At 40.9% G+C, this 23,041-nt stretch overlaps 1 protein-coding gene across 2 annotated transcripts; it reads left to right on the top strand.

The window, feature by feature from the left end:
- The first annotated feature begins 778 nt into the window (after positions 1 to 778).
- On the top strand, positions 779 to 22,640 carry LOC119778718 (steryl-sulfatase-like). 2 transcript variants are annotated; one of them, XM_038278068.1, is made up of 10 exons: positions 779 to 915; positions 5,058 to 5,234; positions 5,770 to 5,891; positions 10,244 to 10,366; positions 10,537 to 10,948; positions 15,590 to 15,726; positions 16,142 to 16,279; positions 17,833 to 17,992; positions 18,072 to 18,193; positions 22,093 to 22,640. In XM_038278068.1, exons 2-10 carry the CDS (start codon positions 5,074 to 5,076, stop codon positions 22,443 to 22,445), a joined length of 1,728 nt encoding a protein of 575 aa, XP_038133996.1. In that variant the 5' UTR covers positions 779 to 915; positions 5,058 to 5,073; the 3' UTR covers positions 22,446 to 22,640. The 2 variants fall into 2 exon arrangements, with proteins under 2 accessions (XP_038133996.1, XP_038133995.1); XM_038278067.1 differs by lacking the exon at positions 779 to 915 and adding an exon at positions 1,396 to 1,457.
- The last annotated feature ends 401 nt before the right edge of the window (positions 22,641 to 23,041 follow it).

Raw genomic sequence — 23,041 nt, 5'->3', positions numbered from 1 at the left:
GAGGACTGATTTAAAGCACTTTGCAGAACATTTTAGAATTTAGTTTTTTATTATCATTCATATAAATATATTGGTGTGATACTTTAGTATACATTTGATTGGTTTTTGGTATTTGTCTATTTTGAAGTTATAGCGCCACCTGGAGGAAACTTCACCAGCCACCATGTGACTTCAGGGGTTGAATTTAAAGACTATTTAGTCTTCATCAGTAGAACCTCCTGACTCTAGATCTAGTCAATAGAAGCTTAGGCCTTTCAGCTGATTTCAGAGATAATGCTTGCTTTACTGATACAGATGTGATCACATAAATGAACTAAATACAACACAAAGTGAAAGAATTGCCTTAAAAACAATTTCCTGGGCATTGTTTATGTTTTAATGCTGAACCAACCTACAGTGATGCTAAGTAAATGCTGGAGAACACTATATGGATCTGTTGTTTTTTCCTCCTCCCTTCAATTCAATTCAATTCAATTCAGTTTATTTATATAGCGCCAAATTCACAACACATGTCATCTCAAGGCACTTTACAGTTCAACCAGATCATACAGTCAAATTGATACAAAGTTTTCTATCTAAGGAAAACCTGTTGATTGCATTGACTCATTGACTCAAATACAATCCCCCACACTAAGCATGCTTGTAGCTTGTACCTTCCTGCAGTCATTTTATTGTTGTTGTTCATGTTTTCATGATGGTTTTTGACATTAAAATATATATATTGAAAGTAATAAAATAATCCTTTTCTTTTCTTTCTATTCTTTTAATAGAATCTAGTTTTAACTTTTTCTGGAGGTTTATTTTGAAACTCAAACAGGAAATGCTGCTTTACCTAAAGGTGAACCACTTTACAGCCACATGATCAAAGTCTAACTGGCTTCTTTCTGCTGTCTGTGACTACAAGCAGTGCTGCGGGTAAGTAGATATAAACAGTTTATTGTGGCCTATCTGTCCAGCTGATACTAAGGCAACACCAAGCACCATGTGACCTAATACCTACAGGTAACATAGAAGGTCAAATCAGGTTTCTGCTGTGGTGCTAAGCTTTAGAGCAGTGAGAAATACCTCGCCAGAACAAAAAGTGGACCACTCAGTTATATTGATACTGGCTGCATTTAAGATTTCTGTATGTTATACACTATGGAAGGTGTAAGTTTGCAAAACTGTCAGCAGGCAACAGGAAGGGCACGGCAGGATTAAACAGGAAGTAGATCAGCATTGAATAGCATAATGGCCAATTAAATAATTGATTATGTAATTGTTCACATTGTTGTGCAGTAAATCTGGCTCTGATAGCTTTTCTGCTTCTTCAGTTTGTAAAAGTTTGCTTTGAGGTTGAAGTCTAGATTTGGCAGATGACACACCCTAAACCTTCTCTTTATCTGACATTCCACAGCATAAACATGAAAGAGCAACAGTAAAACACACATGGGAATGAGAGAGAAGAGCAAAGGGGGGTAAAGAAAAGTAGAAACTCTTTCATTTTATAATTTACATTTAATAGCCAACTATAAAAAATAAGCTTTACTCTTAATTTAAAGCAATTTAGGGTTTCCGATTTTCACATTTTTCTGGTTGAATTAAATTCAGTTTATTTTAGTGGTGGGCATATATTCTTTATTTCAATCTAGATTAATCTCAAAGCAATCTTGAAATTAATCTAGATTATAATGGCTCAATTCTGCTTAATGAATCAGAATCAGAATTACTTTATTAATACCTTGTTTGAAATTGTTTCCTTGCCAAGCACCCATTTACAGAAAAGAGAAAAATAAGATTGTGAGTAAATATAAGATATCAGAACAAAATAATATAAAGGTAAGAATAACATAATATGTGTGTGCTAACAAGATAATAAGTAAAAGTAAGCCTTTAAACAGGTTTGTCCTAGAGTCTGGTCTCCGTTAGACCAGGGGCTAATCTCCTGTTTCCAAAATGCACCACATGCAGAGTGGTAGTTAAACAGACCTCTCTGCAGCTTCTCTACTGTTGCTCCATCCAAAAAGTGCAAAAGCATAGTGTATTCCCCTTCACAGGTTGATGATTTTGTTGATGGGGTTGCTAGTTCTCTGCGTACTGCCTTAGACAACGCAGCTGCTTTGAAAATGAAAACCGTTAAAAATAGAAAGCTGGCTCCTTGGTTTAATGCAGAGCTGCGTACTTTGAAGCAAAATGCTAGGAAACTGGAGAGAAAATATCGCTCCACAGGCCTACGGGAGTCCTTCCTAGTCTGGAAAAATGGTTTACTGCTGTATAAGAGGACCCTTTGTAAAGCAAGAGCAGCATACTTCTCCTCATTAATAGAGGAGAATAAGAATGATCCTAGATTTCTTTTTAATACAGTTGCCAAACTCACCCAGAGCCATAGCTCTGTTGAACCGTCCATTCCACCTACTCTTAGCAGCAATGATTTTATGGGATTCTTTATAAATAAGATTGATCTTATTAAAAATAAGATCATAAGCACTCCTCTATCCGCGATTGTACCTGAGGTAGTCATGGAATCTGAACCGGGTTTTGACTGCTTTGAACTGGGTTTGATCCTGCTTTGATTGTCTTCATCTAAGCCTTCAACTTGTATGTTAGATCCAGTTCCAACCAGGTTATTTAAGGAGGTATTCCCTTTGATCTCCTCCTCCATTTTAGATGTGATTAATCTATCTCTGTTACAGGGATATGAACCTAAAGCTTTTAAGGCTTTTAAGGTTAACCAAGTCATCTGGGTCTCTTGACCCAGATAACTTGGTTAATTATAGACCTATATCCAATCTTCCTTTCTTATCTAAAATTCTTGAGAAAGTAGTTGCCAAACTAGGCAGGGAGGTACAGTAAACTGTTCATCTGGCACCAACCCCTTAGCTGGCAGCCTTACAAAAAAAATGCTTGCTTGCAAGCTATAAGGGGGAGTGGCAGCCTAGTGGTTAGGGGATAGGGCTTTGAATCCTGAGGTTGTAAGTTTGAACCCTCACTGCCACTCTGGCTCCCTGAGCAAGACCCTTAACCCCACACTGCTCCCCAGGCGCCACACAATGGTAGCCCACTGCTCCCCAAGGAGATGGGTTAAATGCAGAGAAGTAATGACCATCTGGGATTATTAGAGTACATAAAGAAAATGAAGCATAATGAACTTTTTGAAGAGTTTCAGTCTGGCTTTAGAGCTCATCATAGCACTGAAACAGCTCTGGTGAAAGTCACTAATGATATTCTCATGGCCTCAGATAATGGACTTGTATCTGTGCTCGTCCTGTTGGATCTCAGTGCTGCATTTGATACAGTTGACCATAATATTCTTTTAGAAAGACTTGAATATTTTGTTGGAATTAAAGGAACAGCTCTAGACTGGTTTAAATCTGATCTATCTGATCGAATTCAGTTTGTTCATGTTAATGATAGATCTTCAACACGCTCAAAGGTTACCTGTGGAGTACCACAGGGATCAGTGCTAGGACCAATTCTCTTTACTTTATACATGCTCCCAATTGGTAGAGTTATTAGACAGCATGGGATTAATTTCCACTGTTATGCTGATGATACGCAGCTATATCTGTCTATAATCCAGATGAAGCTAACCCATTACATAGATTACAGGCATGTCTTGAAGACATAAAAACCTGGATGACTCTTAACTTTCTGCTTCTGAATGCAGACAAAACAGAAGTTATAGTCTTTGGACCAGAGTCTCTGAAAAAGAAGCTGATTAGTCAGTCACTTCATTTGGATGGGATTAAACTGATTTCAGATAATAAAGTAAAAAATCTTGGTGTTATTTTTGATCAGGACCTGTCATTTAAATCCCAGATCAAAGAGGTTTCTAGAATTTCCTTCTTTCATCTGAGGAATATTGCAAAAATGAGCAATCTCCTGTCCAGGGGTGATGCTGAGAAACTAGTCCATGCATTTGTTACTTCAAGGCTGGACTATTGTAATTCTTTACTATCAGGAAGTCCACAAACTGTAGTTAAAAGCCTTCAGCTGATCCAAAATGCTGCAGCCAGAGTTCTAATGAAAATGAAAAAGAGAGATCATATCTCTCCTATCCTGGCTTCTCTTCATTGGCTTCCTGTTAAATCCAGAATAGAATTTAAAATCCTCCTTCTCACATATAAAGCCTTAAATGGCCAAGCTCCATCTGATATCAGAGATCTGATTGTTCCTTATGTTCCTAACAGAGCACTTCGCTCTCAATCGGCAGGTTTACTAGTGGTTCCTAGAATTTCTAAAAGTAGAATGGGAGGCAGATCTTTTAGTTATCAGGCTCCTCTCCTGTGGAACCAACTACCAGTTTTAGTCCGTGAGGCAGACACCCTGTCTACTTTTAAGGCTAGGCTTAAAACTTTCCTTTTTGATAAAGCTTCTAGTTAGAGTGGCTCAGGTTATCCTGATCTATCTCTATAGTTACGCTGCTATAGGCTTAGACTGCTGGAGGACATAGGGACCCCTTTTTTATCATTCTGCTTCATTCTATCTCTATTCTCCCACTCTGCAGAATCTGTTAGTTCAATCTCTAACGTTCTGCTCTCTCTGCTTTTTCTCATAGTAGCTTCATCTGGTCTGTTCCTGTTTGGCTGTGACTCCATCCTGGAGAGAAATATCAGCTGTGCTGATGTCATCAACACCTTTGTTTCTAGATGTTGGAGCTTGGCCTGTTTTCCAGTGTAGTCCTGTTTCTCTGACCGTGACTAACTGGATGTGCTCTCTTCATCCTCTGACATGGTAGCTGGCTGTCCTGTCATTTACTGGATGTTACTGACCAGCAGAAGGGTAGTGGCAGTGGAGTAGCAGTCAAGCATGATATTCTGAAGGAAAATCCTCATCAAACATCCCCTTCATCAGCACTGGGTCCAGATGTCCCCCTGCAAAAAAGCTGTTGTCGCTCTGTCTGAGCACACACTGTGTGACTTTTAGTCTGATTTTCCTTGAGAAACTCTCTGATTGTCTCATATTATACTGTCAGCACCTAACAAGATTTTGAAAAAGATGCTTGAATGAGAATCCTTTTTAACAAAGATTCCTTCCTTTAAAAACACACACAACACCTTCTTTCATATCTTCCCCAGTTTTCTATTGGATACCATGAGGGCTGTTTTGACGCCTTGCCCTTATATCCTGCTGCTATTACTCTTGATGGGGGAATCGGTGCTTCTACAAGCAAACATCAAGCCCAGTTTAATCTTGATGATGCTGGATGATCTTGGAATTGGAGACCTAGGCTGTTATGGCAACACAACCCTAAGGTAAAAGTATTTTCATTAAGTAGATGTATGTTCATGCCTGAGCTCTACAGTCTAATCTTAAACCTCTCCTTTCAAAATGTTTTCTCATGAGATTTCAGTTATAAATTATGATGAGGATTAGGGTTAAGGCTAAGATCCAATAGTCAATAGGCAAGACCATGGTTGCTATCATGCGCCATGAAAGTTCTACTCTATAACAAGGATATTTCCAGAAAGCATCCTAATCAGGATTTTATCCAGGTTTAAAGCAGGCTTACTGTGAACATGTCATGCATTATTGTTAATGTGAAAACAAGTATATAACCTGGAGGTTAGGGTTATCACTGTGTACCACCGCTTGGAGCACAAAGGGGCAGGTTGACCTAGTACACCTTTGTACATCTGGGATAACACATGGCATAACCACAGAGTAGCCATACACTCTAGAAAGAAGTCCATTGCCTGCGATTCAGATTGAATTACTTGCAAATCTAAGAGTGATGAATTTGACTTGCCATTATTCAGCCATTATTCATTAATTTTATGTGATTTACAGGACCACAAACATTGATCGTTTGGCAGGGGAAGGAGTGAAGTTGAATCATCACATTGCTGCTGCAAGCCTCTGTACTCCAAGTCGAGCAGCATTCCTCACGGGACGATACCCAATAAGATCAGGCTAGTTCCCCATTGAAACACCTGAAGTCATTACTGAAGCATGTGACATCAAGTAATCATTTTGTCTTAAAAGTAAGATATTGGAGTATAAAGTTGAAAGTATTAATATAGAAAACTTATTAAAACAAATGTTTTGATGAGTTCCAACAACGAGTCAAAATTCCCACTTCAGGGGATGATCAGAGTTTTTCCAAGACTGATAACTTTTAAGGTTGAGACAGAGACAAGGCCAAGGCCTTTAGAGGTCGAGAGCTGCTCTCAAACCTGCTCTGAATGCATCTTTAATGTTAGAGTGTTTTGTCCCTGAGTTGCAAAGTCCACATGTTGGTAGAAATGAGGGAGAACAGTCTTCAAGTATGCCCGGTTAAATCCCCAGCAATGATGAAAACATTCTCTGTGTGCAAATTGGAGCTCAGAGATCCTGAGCCTGGTATAGAGTCTTCATGGCCTCTTTTGTATTAGCACTGGAAGGCACATAAACAGCAGTGATGCTAACCACACTGAACTATCTGGTCTGCAGTTAACAGTCAGAAACTCAATGTCTAGAGAGCAGAAGCTGGCAACCGATCTAGCATTTTTATACCAGCAGTTGTTAATGTAAACACAAACCACCCTACTCTAGTGTTACCACTGAGTTTACTGTTCATATTGGCGTGGTACAGCGTTAGCCCCTCCAGGCTAAAACTATTGTCCGTTATCAGTGAATGAAGCCAAGACTCAGTCAGGATAATGGCGCAGAAGTTACTAAAATCCTTTTTTGAAGAGAGTTCGAGTCAGAGATTTTCCATTTTTTATCCAGTGAGCCAATGTTGGAGAGCGAATGATCGAGAGCGATACAAGGCCCAGACCTTTAGAGATCCAGACTGAGACAAGGCCAAGACCTTTAGAGATTGAGACCGAGACAAGGCCAAGACCGAGACAAGGTCAAGGCCTTTAGAGATTGAGACTGAGCCAAGGCCAGGACCTTTCGAGTTTGAGAGCGAGACAAGACCAAGACCTTTGGAGTTTGAGACCGAGACAAGGCCAAGACCTTCTGTGGTCAAGACCGAGAAAAGGTCAAGGCCTTTAGAGATTGAGACCAAGCCAAGGCAAGGACCTTTCGAATTTGAGACCGAGACAAGACCAAGACCTTTGGAGTGTGAGACCGAGACAAGACCAAGACCTTAGGAGTTTGAGACCGAGACAAGGCCAAGACCTTTAAAGGTCGAGACCGAGGCAAGGCCAAGACCTCTAGAGGTCGAGACAGAGACAAGGTCAAGACCTTTAGAGGTCGAGACCGAGGCAAGGCCAAGACCTCTAGAGGTCGAGACAGAGACAAGGCCAAGACCTCTAGAGGTCAAGACAGAGACAAGGTCAAGACCTTTAGAGGTCGAGACCGAGGCAAGGCCAAGACCTTTTGGGGTGGAGCTCGAAACAAGGCCAAGATGTAACTCTTTTAGTTTCTATGTACATGTACATTTTATTAGTGCTTTATAAATATATAATAATGATAGTCATCATGAATTTTATTAATTTCAATAAATTTTCCCGCTGTAGCATCTATTCACAGCATGGCATGTCACGCACTCACATAGACAATCTAATCATGTCATACATTCAGATCGGTTCAAATAAAAAGAAAACCAGCTGTCTGCATCATGTCATTGCAGCAGTCATTGACTTTGCAGTATGTTCTTCCTGGTGAGCATAGAAATTTCATTGTGTTGTTGACACTGCAGCAAAAACTCACCCTGAGGATTCTGACGGTGGACTGTTAGTTGGTTCCACAGGAGAGGAGCCTGATGAATAAAAGATCTGCCTCCCATTCTACTTTTAGAAATTCTAGGAACCACTAGTAAACCTGCAGATTAAGAGTTTCAAAGTTCTCATTTAGGAACATAAGGAACAATCAGATCTGTTATATCAGACGGAGCTTTGTTATTTAAGGATCTGTATGTAGAAACAACATTATACTATATTTTAAATCAATGCAAATGGATCATAACCAATTAGGTCAATAGGTTAGTTCTCAGAAGATAGATACGACTCATGAAACAGCAGACAGAGACTAGAAGTTTGCAGTTGTGCGTGCCTTGTATTTATAGTGAGGAAAATTATATACATATTCACAACATCAGTAAAACATCCATCTGGCCATATATAATCCGCAAAAGAAAAAAAAGAAACACTAAAGAGGAAAAAAAAAACAAAATTAATCAATTCCACAATCAGTGAAACCACATCCCTTCAGTTCATTCACCCCAACTTGGGGTTGATTAAAAGTCCAAAGCAAGTTATTTTTAAAGTGCTTGGTGCAGTGCAGGTCATGGACTGACAAACGTCAGAGCAGAGTGGAAACAAAATTGTTTGTTAGCTACAAGGAGCCTCCTAACAGCCTGGCAGGCGATCCAAAGTTTTCACACACCCAAAAGTGCAATCTTTCTTGGGCTCTAGGCCTGGACCTTCAGCTCGCCATCATGACCTGGCCTGAGTTATAAAACAGGACCATTTTCTCAATATGTACAATCAAAACATTCTAGTGTGCACACAAATTTAGTAAGTGGCTCTCTTTGCACTACAGATAATTCCACACAATAATTTTCAGTCAGTATGCATATTCAAAAAATCTAAATTTCCATATAAATTACATCCATGAAAAATCCAATAAATATGCACTATATAAATTAGTTAACATGAAATGAAAAAAGGAAACAAAAACAACTAGTACAAACAAGTGTTCAATAAATGTCTAAGGCACCTCATTGTTTACATATGAGTTTTTCAAAGCTAGTCTGGGCATCTGTTTGTATAGTCACAATTTAGCAGCTACAAGCAAAGACATCAATGAGTCAACATTAAAGGAATAGTACACCCAAAACATGATTAGCCTTCATTTTCTACTCACCCCCATGCTGAACAACACTCTGGAGTACTTTTTTGATATCTCAAATGCATCTGGAGATCTGGGAGGCTTCTTGCTGTCTGCTGACATTCAAATAATGGAGGTCTATGGCGCCCGAGACAGAAAGGTCCATAAAAGTCCACAAAAAACGTGTCAATATTCCTCCATACTGCTCGTCCAATGTATTCCAAGTGTCCTGAGTGGGTAGCGTCCAGAATTTACTCGAAACAAAGTCATTTGGAATGTTTTTAGAGCATAAACAGTAGTGTATAGGATTTCCTGAAAGCGCGTTCACGAGTCTACGGAAACCGCGGCAGACCAAACCAGATGAAAGTGCGCATTCAGCGTCTGCTCTGCCAATAATGCAAGCGTAGAAGAAGAAATGTGCTGTTTACCTGTGCAAAGAAAGAAACAACAAAAGAAAAATATCTGAGGACTTCAGTGTTGAGGAAGAGCATGAGTTCTTTGCTGAGCTGAATGCGCACTTTCATCTGGTTTGGTCTGCCGCGGTTTCCGTAGCATCATGAACTCGCCGGCGCGCACTTTCAGGAAATCCTATACACTACTGTTTATGCTCTAAAAACATTCTAAATGACTTTTTTTCGAGTAAATTCTGGACGCTACCCACTCAGGACACTTGGAATACATTGGACGAGCAGTATGGAGGAATATTGACACGTTTTTTGTGGACTTTTATGGACCTTTCTGCCTCAGGCGCCATAGACCTCCATTATTTGAATGTCAGCAGACAGCAAGAAGCCTCCCAGATCTCCAGATGCATTTGAGATATCAAAAAAAGTTGAGTTCATTCAGTTAGTCTCTGAGCAGGGAAAGAAGAGACAGTGATATCCAAGTGAGACCAAGCTGCTATTGAAACATCATCCAGAATAGGAACCGGATAAAATATTTAGAATGGAAGTTCAGCAACGTGTTGAAAGTCTTCTAATGGTCAGACATGCATTCAGTTAGCTTCCTGTAGCCGCTTGGCTTTGTTGTTACGCTAAATGTGGAATATTTGCATCTGTCTGACTTCAGCAATTTAAATGCATCTATATTTAAAGGAGGTTTAGCATAATGTTGTTGAGTGTTGGTTGATGGAGAGGCAGGCGGGAGAAATGACAATGAATCTAGAACAATCTGAGAAATAGAGCAGCGCAGACAGAAGGAGGGCAGGATAGCTGAGGGAGGAAGATGACCTAAAAGCTCTTCACCAAGGGAAGATAAACAGAAAAATCAATCAAATGAAACATAAAAGGGGAAGATAAGAATGAACAAAGGTGTTATACAGAAAGTATTTGCTAATATGGCAAGACGTTAACAGAAATAAACCAAAACCCAAACACTGGAGCTTATGACAGTAGCTTTGGTTTGATGGAGTTGGTTTACAGCTCACTGCATCCAAACACAAACTCATTTATGTTTGAAATAAAATAAGGAATTCCATTTTCTATCCATTCTCCTCCTCCATCAGGTATAGTTGGTGATTCCAGACCAGGTGTCTTTCTGTTCAACGCAGCGTCTGGAGGTCTACCTGCTCAAGAAGTGACCTTTGCTAAGATTGCCAAACAACAAGGATATGAGACTGCTCTTATAGGTATGCATTAGCCACCTCCTAGGCTTATGAGAGTAACAGAGGATTCATATTCCAGTGCCATTTCTTAATTGTGGAGGTACTAATATAACCGTTAACTACAGCATTAACAAAAAGTTCAGATTAAAGCAAACCTGAAGAAAGTTTTTATATCATTCTCTTCTCTTTCTCAGGAAAATGGCACCTTGGACTTAACTGTAAGAGCAGTGATGATCACTGCCACCACCCTAGTGTCCATGGCTTTAATTACTTCTTTGGGATCCCACTAACCAACATGAGAGACTGCCAAGCTGGGCATGGCACTGTTTTCCAAATCCAGAGATATTTACCATATGGGACCATGGCAATAGTTGTGATTAGTGCAGTTGTTCTCCACTGCAGCGGCCTAATCTTTCTGCGCAGAGGGCTTATCCTGGGCCTGCTGTCAGTGCTGGGCGTGGCCACTCTACTGACGGCGGGATTTATCTGCATCATTCCATACTTGAATTGCATTCTCCTCAGAGATCACAGCATTGTGGAGCAGCCGTTCACTCCTGAAAACCTGACGCAGAAAATGACCCTTGAAGCAGTGGAATTCATCGAGCGGTGCGTCACTTTAGCCCACCTTCTGGGGGAGGGGGGGGTAACAATTATTAACAATGCATGTAAACTGTTTATTATACAATACAACAAAATATAAATATAACAATTAACTACAGATACTTGCATTAGCTCAGGTATTTCATTTGATACCTAAAACGAAGCAGACATCAATGATTTAAAATTGTCATGATGGGTTCACTAAAAGCGACCCAAGAATGCAGAACACCACTGACGGACACAGGGATGAAAGTTTAACAGTTTATTTAAGCACAAGCACACAGAATGTACTGGTTCTGGTTCGGGGCCTGGATACTGGTTCACCGGAGTCTGCGTGAGAGACAGTTCAGTTAGCGTTGCCAACAGGGGTTTGGTTTCTTGAAGTTTACTGATTGTACCTTGAGGGTTCTTGAGGTTAGCTTTGGGAGAGTCTCTGTTGGTGCTGGAGAAGAGTTCATCAGCAGAGTCCGTTTGCTGCTTCAGCGTCTCACGTCTTATTAGAACAGACCTTGGCTTAGGGTTTCCCAGCTCTGGTCCAGAGCTGCTTGGAGGTTCTCTGTGATTCTTCAGGTTTGGCTCAGAGGGTCGGCTCGGCAGGTTAGCTCTTCCTGAGCTTTCACAGAGGAGGCACAGGTTTCCTGGAAAACAGAAACACGGGTTAGAATCCAAGCTGGAATCAAAAGTCATTGAGTTACTCTGAGGATCTAGGCTTAATTCAATTCAATTCAATTCAATTCAATTCAGTTTATTTATATAGCGCCAAATTCACAACACATGTCATCTCAAGGCACTTTACAGTTCAACCAGATCATACAGTCAAATTGATACAAAGTTTTCTATCTAAGGAAAACCAGTTGATTGCATTGACTCATTGACTCAAATACAATCCCCCACACTAAGCATGCTTGTAGCGACAGTGGAGAGGAAAAACTCCCTTTTAACAGGAAGAAACCTCCAGCAGAACCAGGCTCAGTGTGAGCGGCCATCTGCCGAGGCCGACTGGGGTTCAAGGAGACAGAAGCAGAGATACAAAAAGCAGCTGTAAAAGGCGGCCCCGTCCAGGAAACACACAGCCAGGCAGACGAGCTCCAAGGCAGCTCCCATGCCAGAGGACGAAGAGAGCACATCCACTCAGTCACGGTCAGAGAAACAGGACCACACTGGAAAACAGGCCGATCTCCAACATCTATTAACAAGGGTGTTGATAGAAGCAGCACAGCTGATGTTTTTTTCCAGGATGACGTCACAGCCAAACAGGAACAGACGAGGCAAAGCTACTCTGAGGAAAAGCAGAGAGAGCAGAAGGTTAGAGATTGAACTAACAGATTCTGCAGAATAGGAGAACAGAGAGAGAATGAAGCAGAATGATGAAATGGGGGTCCCTATGTCCTCCAAAAGTCTAAGCCTATAGCAGCAGAACTATAGAGATAGCTCAGGATAACCTGAGCCACCCTAACTATAAGCTTTATCAAAAATGAAAGTTTTTAAGCCTAGCCTTAAAAGTAGACAGGGTGTCTGCCTCACGGACTAAAACTGGTAGTTGGTTCCACAGGAGAGGAGCCTGATAACTAAAAGATCTGCCTCCCATTCTACTTTTAGAAATTCTAGGAACCACTAGTAAACCTGCAGATTGAGAGCGAAGTGCTCTGTTAGGAACATAAGGAACAATCAGATCTCTGATATAAGATGGAGCTTGGCCATTTAAGGCTTTATATGTGAGAAGGAGGATTTTAAATTCTATTCTTGATTTAACAGGAAGCCAATGAAGAGAAGCCAGGATAGGAGAGATATGATCTCTCTTTTTCATTTTCATTAGAACTCTGGCTGCAGCATTTTGGATCAGCTGAAGGCTTTTAACTACAGTTTGTGGACTTCCTGATAGTAAAGAATTACAATAGTCCAGCCTTGAAGTAACAAATGCATGGACTAGTTTCTCAGCATCACCCCTGGACAGGATATTTCTAATTTTTGCAATGTTCCTCAGATGAAAGAAGGAAATTCTAGAAACCTCTTTGATATGGGATTTAAATGACAGGTCCTGATCAAAAATAACACCAAGATTTTTTACTTTATTATCTGAAATCAGTTTAATCCCGTCCAAATGAAGTGACTGGCTAATCAGTTTCTTTTTCAGAGACTCTGGTCCAAAGACTATAACTTCTGTTTTGTCTGCATTCAGAAGCAGAAAGTTAAGAGTCATCCAGGTTTTTGTGTCTTCAAGACATGCCTGTAATCTATGTAATGGGTTAGCTTCATCTGGATTTATAGACAGATATAGCTGGGTATCATCAGCATAACAGTGGAAATTAATCCCATGCTGTCTAATAATTCTACCAATTGGGAGCATGTATAAAGTAAAGAGAATTGGTCCTAGCACTGATCCCTGTGGTACTCCACAGGTAACCTTTGAGCGTGTTGAAGATCTATCATTAACATGAACAAACTGAATTCGATCAGATAGATAAGATTTAAACCAGTCTAGTGCTGTTCCTTTAATTCCAACAAAATATTCAAGTCTTTCTAAAAGAATATTATGGTCAACTGTATCAAATGCAGCACTAAGATCCAACAGGACGAGCACAGATACAAGTCCATTATCTGAGGCCATGAGAATATCATTAGTGACTTTCACCAGAGCTGTTTCAGTGCTATGAGTTGGTCAGCTTAAGCGCTGACCAACTGGAACAACACTGCGGCGTTGAGGCAAGGTCTGAAGAAAGCTTAAGTAGTGGATCCTCTGATGATCTTGATGAGCTGCAGCTGTGCAGGAGGCTCCCACAGACGATCCACGGCGGACTCTGCTGGAGAAAGGTGGAATTTCTCCAGCTCCCAACAAAAATGACTGACAATTATTCAGTTTCACCAGATTTTAACATGAACTGAAAATAACTGACTAAAAATAGATAAACATAGTCATTCATAACAGATATGGATAAAGAATCCAAGTGCGACTTGTTTTGAATGTTTTCAGTAGTAACCGTCAAAGTGTGGTTAATTATGTTGCAGATCTATACATTATAAAGGAAAAAGCAAACTTGCATCAGTGCTGAGGAACAACATTTATTTAACTTTTACTTAACATTTTTGATTGGGAGAAAAAGGCTATTTTTGAATAAGAAATAGCAAAGAGTGTGAATTATGCATTTTTAACCACTCCATGATAAAAACCTAAAAACATCTAAAGCCAGAACTGGATCTGATTTGGCTTCTTCTAATCCTCAGATTATGTAGCAGTTATTAGCATAGCTTGGCTAACACTCCAATTCACCTTCATTTCAATTCAGTGTAAACAATTTATATTAGTGCTGTCAAAATTATCGCGTTATTAACGCGTTAACGCGAGGCCATTTTAACGGCGATAATTTTTTTAACGTGAGATTAACGCTATGTGGTTTTATGGTACAATTTTCCAAGTACATCCCGCTGCAGCCTGCGGGAAGGCGGGGCTATTTTCCCCCAGTCTATGCATTTCTCATAGGCTTTGAGAGCAGAGCTCCTCAAGGAAAAAGACGCTCATACACTGGGTGGCGCTAGTGCCTTTTCTTTAAGCCCCACCACCAACAAACAAGTTGAGTGTCTGGTAACTAGTAGCAACCTGAAATACGCTGAGAAAACAGATTACTGAGGTGAAATGGAATCTGCTACGGCACTCTTGCTGTCTGTGTACGCAACAGGTCGGTATAGCGTGTGTGTGGGTGGGTGGGTGTGTGTGTGTTCTCATTTTTGTTAAGAGGCTGAAAAGTAACTTTCTAGAGCATAGACTACCTCCATCTAGTGATGTCGGTCTATTGATTTTGATGTATTGATTGAAAATAGTTCATTATTATCTTGGTTAATTAACATCTAATGTTAACTGTACTACATTTTATAGCAGTAGGGTAAAATGCTTGTCTTTGTTCAAAAGACTGTATTAACTGTAAAGACTGTCTTTTACATCAGCCTGTTTTCAGGGCCTTTTTTTGGCTACATATTTGTTATTTTTTGCTACATGCCTCCCCATCTTCTTGCCATATGTTTCTATGGCATAAATCAGTGTCTGTGACCTGTTTTCATTTTAAAAAAAGAACATTGGCACAAACCTAGCCTGTATGTATTTTTTTGTATGTCATCGAGAGTATTTAAATGATTTTCAATCAGGAAAAAAATGTGCGATAAAAATGCGATTAATCGCGACTTAACTCAGGCATTGATGCGATTAATCGCGATTAAAAAATTTAATCGATTGACAGCACTAATTTATATTAAACCTTTTGGTAAAAAAACAAGATTATTTTAAAGGTATTGTGGAGGATTTTCAAAACATTTTTAAAAGACCTGCCCTCTCCATATAAAAAAAATGCTTGTGCGAGAGCGTGCATGAGCCCATTTCTCCTTGTGCATGCTCTGTTGCTCTGTTTAAAGGTTTCTGTTCTTATAGCAGCTCACTGTGTCTGACCGTCCACCCTAACCCCTAATTCCCTCCATCACTATATAGAGCAGGGAACTATATAGTGAACTCTATAGTGAACTCAGTTAACTGACCGTTCAGGCAGATGATCACTGCTTTTTGCTCCGTTGGTCATGTAACTCCTTCACCGCGCGCTGCCTGCACCATCTTTGTTATGAATCTCCCTGTAGCTTGAGAAAGTTGATCATTTCTCTTCACAGGAACTCAGGAAAGCCTTTCCTCTTGTTTCTGTCTTACCTCCAAGTACACACGGCCCTCTTTGCCTCTGCAGCCTTTAGAGGAACCAGCAGTCACGGCATCTATGGAGACGCCGTTCAGGAAGTGGACTGGAGTGTTGGTGAGTCAGAGTGGCTGAATAACATCCACCTGTGGTTGTTGGTTAGCTTTACTTATATGGAAACACTCATTTAATGGAGTCCTAAAAGAGATGCGGTTCACAATAGAATCCTAAATAAAAGGATAACTAAAGATTTAATCATTAGAGTACGGACTAAGCTGAGGCATTGCTCCTTTATTTGAAAATCAGCTCATCAAAGTCATGATTCTAGCACAGTATGGTCAGATTTCTTTATTAGGTTGAATGCTTTACAGAAGATGTCCTTTAAATGATGTGATTTCACTTTCCTGTATTGCTGTGGTTTAATAGTCATTTCTTGTTTCCCCTTTTATAAAAAACTACGTTTTTGTGAAACAACTGTGTTTATGCTCTTCAGTTGGTCGATCATTCAATGGTTCTGATTGGTTTGTTTCAGGCCAGATCCTGCAGACGCTGGACCGGCTCAGACTTAGAGAAAACACTCTGCTTTATCTGACTTCAGACCAGGGGGCTCATCTGGAGGAAGTGTCTGCTGCAGGCGAGGTGCACCGAGGATATAATGGAATATATAAAGGTACGTCACAGAGACCACTAAAGGCATTAAAGCCTATAGGGTCATTTCCACTGCAGACTCAGAACGGATTGAGACATTTATGTACCTTTTTGTTGTGAGGCAGGGCAAGGAGACTTTATTTATATATCTGATTCTCTGTGTGTCTCCTTGAACCCCAGTGGGCCTCAGCAGATGGCCGCTCACACTGAGCCTGGTTCTGTTGGAGGTTTCTTCCTGTTCAAAGGGAGTTTTTCCTCTCCACTGTCGCTACAAGCATGCTTAGTGTGAGGGATTGCTGAAGAGTCAATGAGTCGATGCAATCAGCCGGTTTTCCTTAGATAGAAAACTTTGAATCAATCTGACTGGATGATCTGGTTGAATAATAAAGTGCCTTGAGATGATGTGTTGTGAAATGGAGCTATATAAATAAACTGAATAGAATTGGAAGGGGGGTGAGGGGTCATTGATGATGTCACGGGCTGGCGACACACAGCGCTGGGATGAAATGTCTTTAATGGAGGGAAGAGGAGCCCCCATGATCCTCTCTGCTGTTCTCACCTTCTTCCAGTCTGAGGCGCTGCAGCCTCCACAGCACACAGTGAGACAGCTGCTCAGAACGCTCTCTATGGTGCTTCTGGAGAAGGTGGGTAGGATGGGGGGGGCAGGAACATTTTCTATGTACACCTACCACTAACCCATCCCTTCCCCTAATGCTAACCTCTAAACCCAAAGAATCACTAGTATGCGTGTTACCATACACTCCTAAAGCTTTGTCGGTTGAAATAAAACGGTTATTGTTGCAGATCAGGTCCATGTCACGTACTACAATGTCTGCAACCTCTCATTTACCCTGAGTGTCGATACAAGAGGGGGGTGGTGGGAAAAGATCTATCTCCTATTAATTCCCTTTTCCATGTATTTAAGTAGGTATATGTATACAGATTAATGAGTTTATTCATTCAGCCTCAGAGTTCCACTACATGTCTGAGTGAGGAGTGTTTGGATTCAAGGAATACTATTCCCACCATAAGCCAGATTCTTTCTCAGCTTCATTTCATATCATGTTATTCATCATATTTAACAAAAGTGTCTGTAATTTGTTTAGACTCTGACTACTTTAAGGGAGACAAACGCTGCCCAGATCAGAGCAGGGCTGATTACCATGCAATGAGGGCTGTATGATGACTGTTCTCTCTTTGAAAGATCAAATAAAGTGCAAACTGAGTGAACTTCACTGATCTCCGTTTATTTAACTGGAGCAAATGGTTGAATACTTTCTTCCAACCAAAGGGGTCAGTGCATGAGGGGCCAGGGGCTTTGACCAAGCATCAATAATTGATGAGCTGGGAGTGAGAATGTGAGGCGACTGGCTCCCGTATACTGATGCTAAAACCATCGGATGTTTTTCTTCCCAGAAATGTAACGCAGAAACTTTCTTCTTGTCTGATCTGACAGTAATGTTTTTTCAAACAAATCAGCTGTAAAAACAGGTTCTCGTTACCGTGGTAACCAGCCAAGCACCGCTTAGGGAGCAGAAAAGCCTCATTAGGACTTTTTGTTCTGTGTTTGAGCAGCAGGGAAGTCCACTAACTGGGAAGGAGGCATCAGAGTTCCTGGGATTCTCAGCTGGTTGGGAACAATTCCCAGTGGCAGAGAGATAGATGAGCCCACCAGCAACATGGATCTGTTTCCCACTGTGGTTCATCTGAGTGGAGGCGTAGTTCCACAGGACAGGTTAGTCTACTGCTCAAAACCCGCTTCCAGGTTGAGCTTTGGATGCTGCAGATTCCCCACTGGCTGCTCTGGTTTCCAGGAAAATTGACGGACACAACCTCATGGATTTGCTGCAGGGCAAAGCTGAAAGGTCCAACCATGAATTTCTGTTCCACTACTGTAACTCCTACCTGAATGCTGTGAGATGGCATCCCAACAACAGTGAGTCCACTCAGATTAGGATTAGGGTTAGAATACACAGAATACACACACTAGATCTGGGAAGGACTGCATAGATATAGATGGAACAGAACTGGGAATGACTGCATAGATATAGATGGAACAGATCTGGGAATGACTGCATAGATATAGATGGAACAGAACTGGAAATGACTGCATAGATATAGATGGAACAGAACTGGAAATGACTGCATAGATATAGATGGAACAGAGCTGGGAATGACTGCATAGATATAGATGGAACAGAACTGGAAATGACTGCATAGATATAGATGGAACAGAACTGGGAAGGACTGCAGAGATATAGATGGAACAGAACAGGGAATGACTGCATAGATATAGATGGAACAGATCTGGGAATGACTGCATAGATATAGATGGAACAGATCTGGGAATGACTGCATAGATATAGATGGAACAGATCTGGGAATGACTGCATAGATATAGATGGAACAGAACTGGGAATGACTGCATAGATATAGATGGAACAGAGCTGGGAATGACTGCATAGATATAGATGGAACAGAACTGGAAATTACTGCATAGATATAGATGGAACAGAACTGGGAAGGACTGCAGAGATATAGATGGAACAGAACTGGGAAGGACTGCAGAGATATAGATGGAACAGAACTGGGAATGACTGCATAGATATAGATGGAACAGAACTGGGAAGGACTGCAGAGATATAGATGGAACAGAACTGGGAATGACTGCATAGATATAGATGGAACAGAACTGGGAATGACTGCATAAATATAGATGGAACAGAACTGGGAATGATTCCATAGATATAGATGGAACAGAACTGGGAATGACTGCATAGATATAGATGGAACAGAACTGGGAATGACTGCAGAGATATAGATGGAACAGAACTGGGAATGACTGCAGAGATATAGATGGAATAGAACTGGGAATGATTCCATAGATATAGATGGAACAGAACCGGGAATGACTGCATAGATATAGATGGAACAGAACCGGGAAGGACTGCATAGATATAGATGGAACAGAACCGGGAATGACTGCATAGATATAGATGGAACAGAACTGGGAAGGACTGCATAGATATAGATGGAACAGAACTGGGAATGACTGCATAGATATAGATGGAACAGATCTGGGAATGCCTGCATGGATATAGATGGAACAGAACTGGGAAGGACTGCATAGATATAGATGGAACAGAACTGGGAATGACTGCATAGATATAGATGGAAAAGATCTGGGAATGACTGCATAGATATAGATGGAACAGAACTGGGAATGACTGCATAGATATAGATGGAACAGAACTGGGAATGACTGCATAGATATAGGTGGAACAGAACTGGGAATGAGTGCATAGATATAGATGGAACAGAATTGGGAATGACTGCATAGATATAGGTGGAACAGAACTGGGAATGACTGCATAGATATAGATGGAATAGATCTGGGAATGACTGCATAGATATAGATGGAACAGAGCTGGGAATGACTGCATAGATATAGATGGGATAGAACTGGGAATGACTGCATAGATATAGATGGAACAGAACTGGGAATGACTGCATAGATATAGATGGAACAGATCTGGGAATGACTGCATAGATATAGATGGAACAGATCTGGGAATGACTGCATAGATATAGATGGAATAGATCTGGGAATGACTGCAGAGATGTAGATGGAACAGAACTGGGAATGATTCCATAGATATAGATGGAACAGATCTGGGAATGACTGCATAGATATAGATGGAATAGATCTGGGAATGACTGCATAGATATAGATGGAACAGATCTGGGAAGGACTGCATAGATATAGATGGAATAGAACTGGGAATGACTGCATAGATATAGATGGAACAGAACTGGGAATGACTGCATAGATATAGATGGAACAGAACTGGGAATGACTGCATAGATATAGATGGAACAGAACTGGGAATGACTGCATAGATATAGATGGAACAGAACTGGAAATGACTGCATAGATATAGATGGAACAGAACTGGGAATGACTGCATAGATATAGATGGAACAGAACTGGGAATGACTGCATAAATATAGATGGAACAGAACTGGGAATGATTCCATAGATATAGATGGAACAGAACTGGGAATGACTGCATAGATATAGATGGAACAGAACTGGGAATGACTGCAGAGATGTAGATGGAATAGAACTGGGAATGACTGCAGAGATATAGATGGAACAGAACTGGGAATGATTCCATAGATATAGATGGAACAGAACTGGGAATGACTGCATAGATATAGATGGAACAGAACCGGGAATGACTGCATAGATATAGATGGAACAGAACTGGGAAGGACTGCATAGATATAGATGGAACAGAACTGGGAATGACTGCATAGATATAGATGGAAAAGATCTGGGAATGACTGCATAGATATAGATGGAACAGAACTGGGAATGACTGCATAGATATAGGTGGAACAGAACTGGGAATGACTGCATAGATATAGGTGGAACAGAACTGGGAAGGACTGCATAGATATAGATGGAACAGAACTGGGAATGACTGCATAGATATAGATGGAACAGATCTGGGAATGCCTGCATAGATATAGATGGAACAGAACTGGGAAGGACTACATAGATATAGATGGAACAGAACTGGGAATGACTGCATAGATATAGATGGAAAAGATCTGGGAATGACTGCATAGATATAGATGGAACAGAACTGGGAATGACTGCATAGATATAGATGGAACAGAACTGGGAATGACTGCATAGATATAGGTGGAACAGAACTGGGAATGACTGCATAGATATAGATGGAACAGAGCTGGGAATGACTGCATAGATATAGATGGGATAGAACTGGGAATGACTGCATAGATATAGATGGAACAGAACTGGGAATGACTGCATAGATATAGATGGAACAGATCTGGGAATGACTGCATAGACATAGATGGAATAGATCTGGGAATGACTGCAGAGATGTAGATGGAATAGAACTGGGAATGATTCCATAGATATAGATGGAACAGATCTGGGAATGACTGCATAGATATAGATGGAATAGATCTGGGAATGACTGCATAGATATAGATGGAACAGAGCTGGGAATGACTGCATAGATATAGATGGAACAGAACTGGGAAGGACTGCATAGATATAGATGGAACAGAACTGGGAATGGCTGCATAGATATAGATGGAAAAGATCTGGGAATGACTGCATAGATATAGATGGAACAGAACTGGGAATGACTGCATAGATATAGATGGAACAGAACTGGGAATGACTGCATAGATATAGGTGGAACAGAACTGGGAATGACTGCATAGATATAGATGGAACAGAGCTGGGAATGACTGCATAGATATAGATGGGATAGAACTGGGAATGACTGCATAGATATAGATGGAACAGAACTGGGAATGACTGCATAGATATAGATGGAACAGATCTGGGAATGACTGCATAGATATAGATGGAATAGATCTGGGAATGACTGCAGAGATGTAGATGGAATAGAACTGGGAATGATTCCATAGATATAGATGGGATAGAACTGGGAATGACTGCATAGATATAGATGGAACAGATCTGGGAAGGACTGCATAGATATAGATGGAATAGAACAGTGATATTTTTGTTAATCTGACCATAATGCCTCCAAACAATCAATCCTGTAATTTTTCCAACAACCAATCCTGTAATTTTTCCAACAATCAATCCTGTAATTTTTCCAACAACCAATCCTGTCATTTTTCCAACAATCAATCCTGTAATTTTTCCAACAACCAATCCTGTCATTTTTCCAACAATCAATCCTGTAATTTTTCCAACAACCAATCCTGTCATTTTTCCAACAACCAATCCTGTAACGTTCATTTTTCCTGATCTCTCCTCAGGCAGCTCGGTGTGGAAAGCTTTTTATTTCACCCCAGACTTCTACCCAAAGGACAGAACCACCTGTCAACACACACAAGTCTGCCTCTGTTCTCCTGATTATGTCACCTCCCACAATCCTCCCCTTCTCTTTGATCTCTCTACGGACCCGTCTGAGACGCGGCCGCTGAGCCCGGACACCGAACCGGCGTTCCACTCTGTCCTTGCTGCCATGGAGCAGGCTGTGGAAGCCCACCAGAGCTCAGTGAGGCCTGTGGAGAGCCAGTTAAGTGCAGGAAACATGATGTGGAAGCCCTGGCTGCAGCCCTGCTGCTCCACCATCGCACAGCTCTGTCGGTGCCAACAGTACCAATAAACGCTGCTCAGAGGACCAGGCGGTACCGACCAGACCAAAACCTGGATCCAGCAGACAACCAGGAACATGAAGGAACTCTTTCATGGATTTGGAGGAGATGATGAAACATGTAAAGATCATGATCCTGGATGTGAAGTCTGCTGGTCATGTAATGATTTCAGTTTACAGTTCCCTGATTAAAGCTTGAACAACTTACCTGCTATATATTTGATTATTGATTATACACACATACATAAAGTTTTCTCATTCGGTCATCCCTGGTTAGAGTTATTAAAACATTAAAGTTAGAATCAGGTCCAGGTTCTTTAACATGGATTCCTGCATCCGTGCAGAGCGGCACCAACAGCTCAGTCTGGTTTTGCTCAGGTGGTCAGGAAGTCCAGACAGCGTTCTGATTAATGTACAGGTGGTTAGGGTGGGCTGGTATTAGAGCACATCTGAAAAGGTTAGCATCAAGCTTTCTAACAAAGGGAAGAATGAGAAGAGCTGCTTTAAAGTTATATTTGACCTCCGGTGTCTCTTATGCCCTCACCTCAGTCCAGTAAAGGAGCCCAGGAGAAAATAGCTGCAGTAGAAAATGTGTCTGCCCTGACCCC

The sequence above is a fragment of the Cyprinodon tularosa genome, unplaced genomic scaffold (assembly GCF_016077235.1).
Source record: "Cyprinodon tularosa strain WSP-4 unplaced genomic scaffold, ASM1607723v1 ctg1372, whole genome shotgun sequence".
Lineage (NCBI taxonomy): Eukaryota > Metazoa > Chordata > Actinopteri > Cyprinodontiformes > Cyprinodontidae > Cyprinodon > Cyprinodon tularosa.
This window is presented reverse-complemented; position numbering and strand designations above follow the sequence as displayed.

Coding starts and splice junctions, on each gene's coding strand:
- LOC119778718 (XM_038278067.1), top strand. CDS start 1,429: ATGGGAATGAGAGAGAAGAGCAAAGGGGG. Junction 10,949..15,589: donor GCAGTGGAATTCATCGAGCG/GTGCGTCACTTT, acceptor TTCTCTTCACAG/GAACTCAGGAAAGCCTTTCC. Junction 16,280..17,832: donor ATATAATGGAATATATAAAG/GTACGTCACAGA, acceptor GTGTTTGAGCAG/CAGGGAAGTCCACTAACTGG.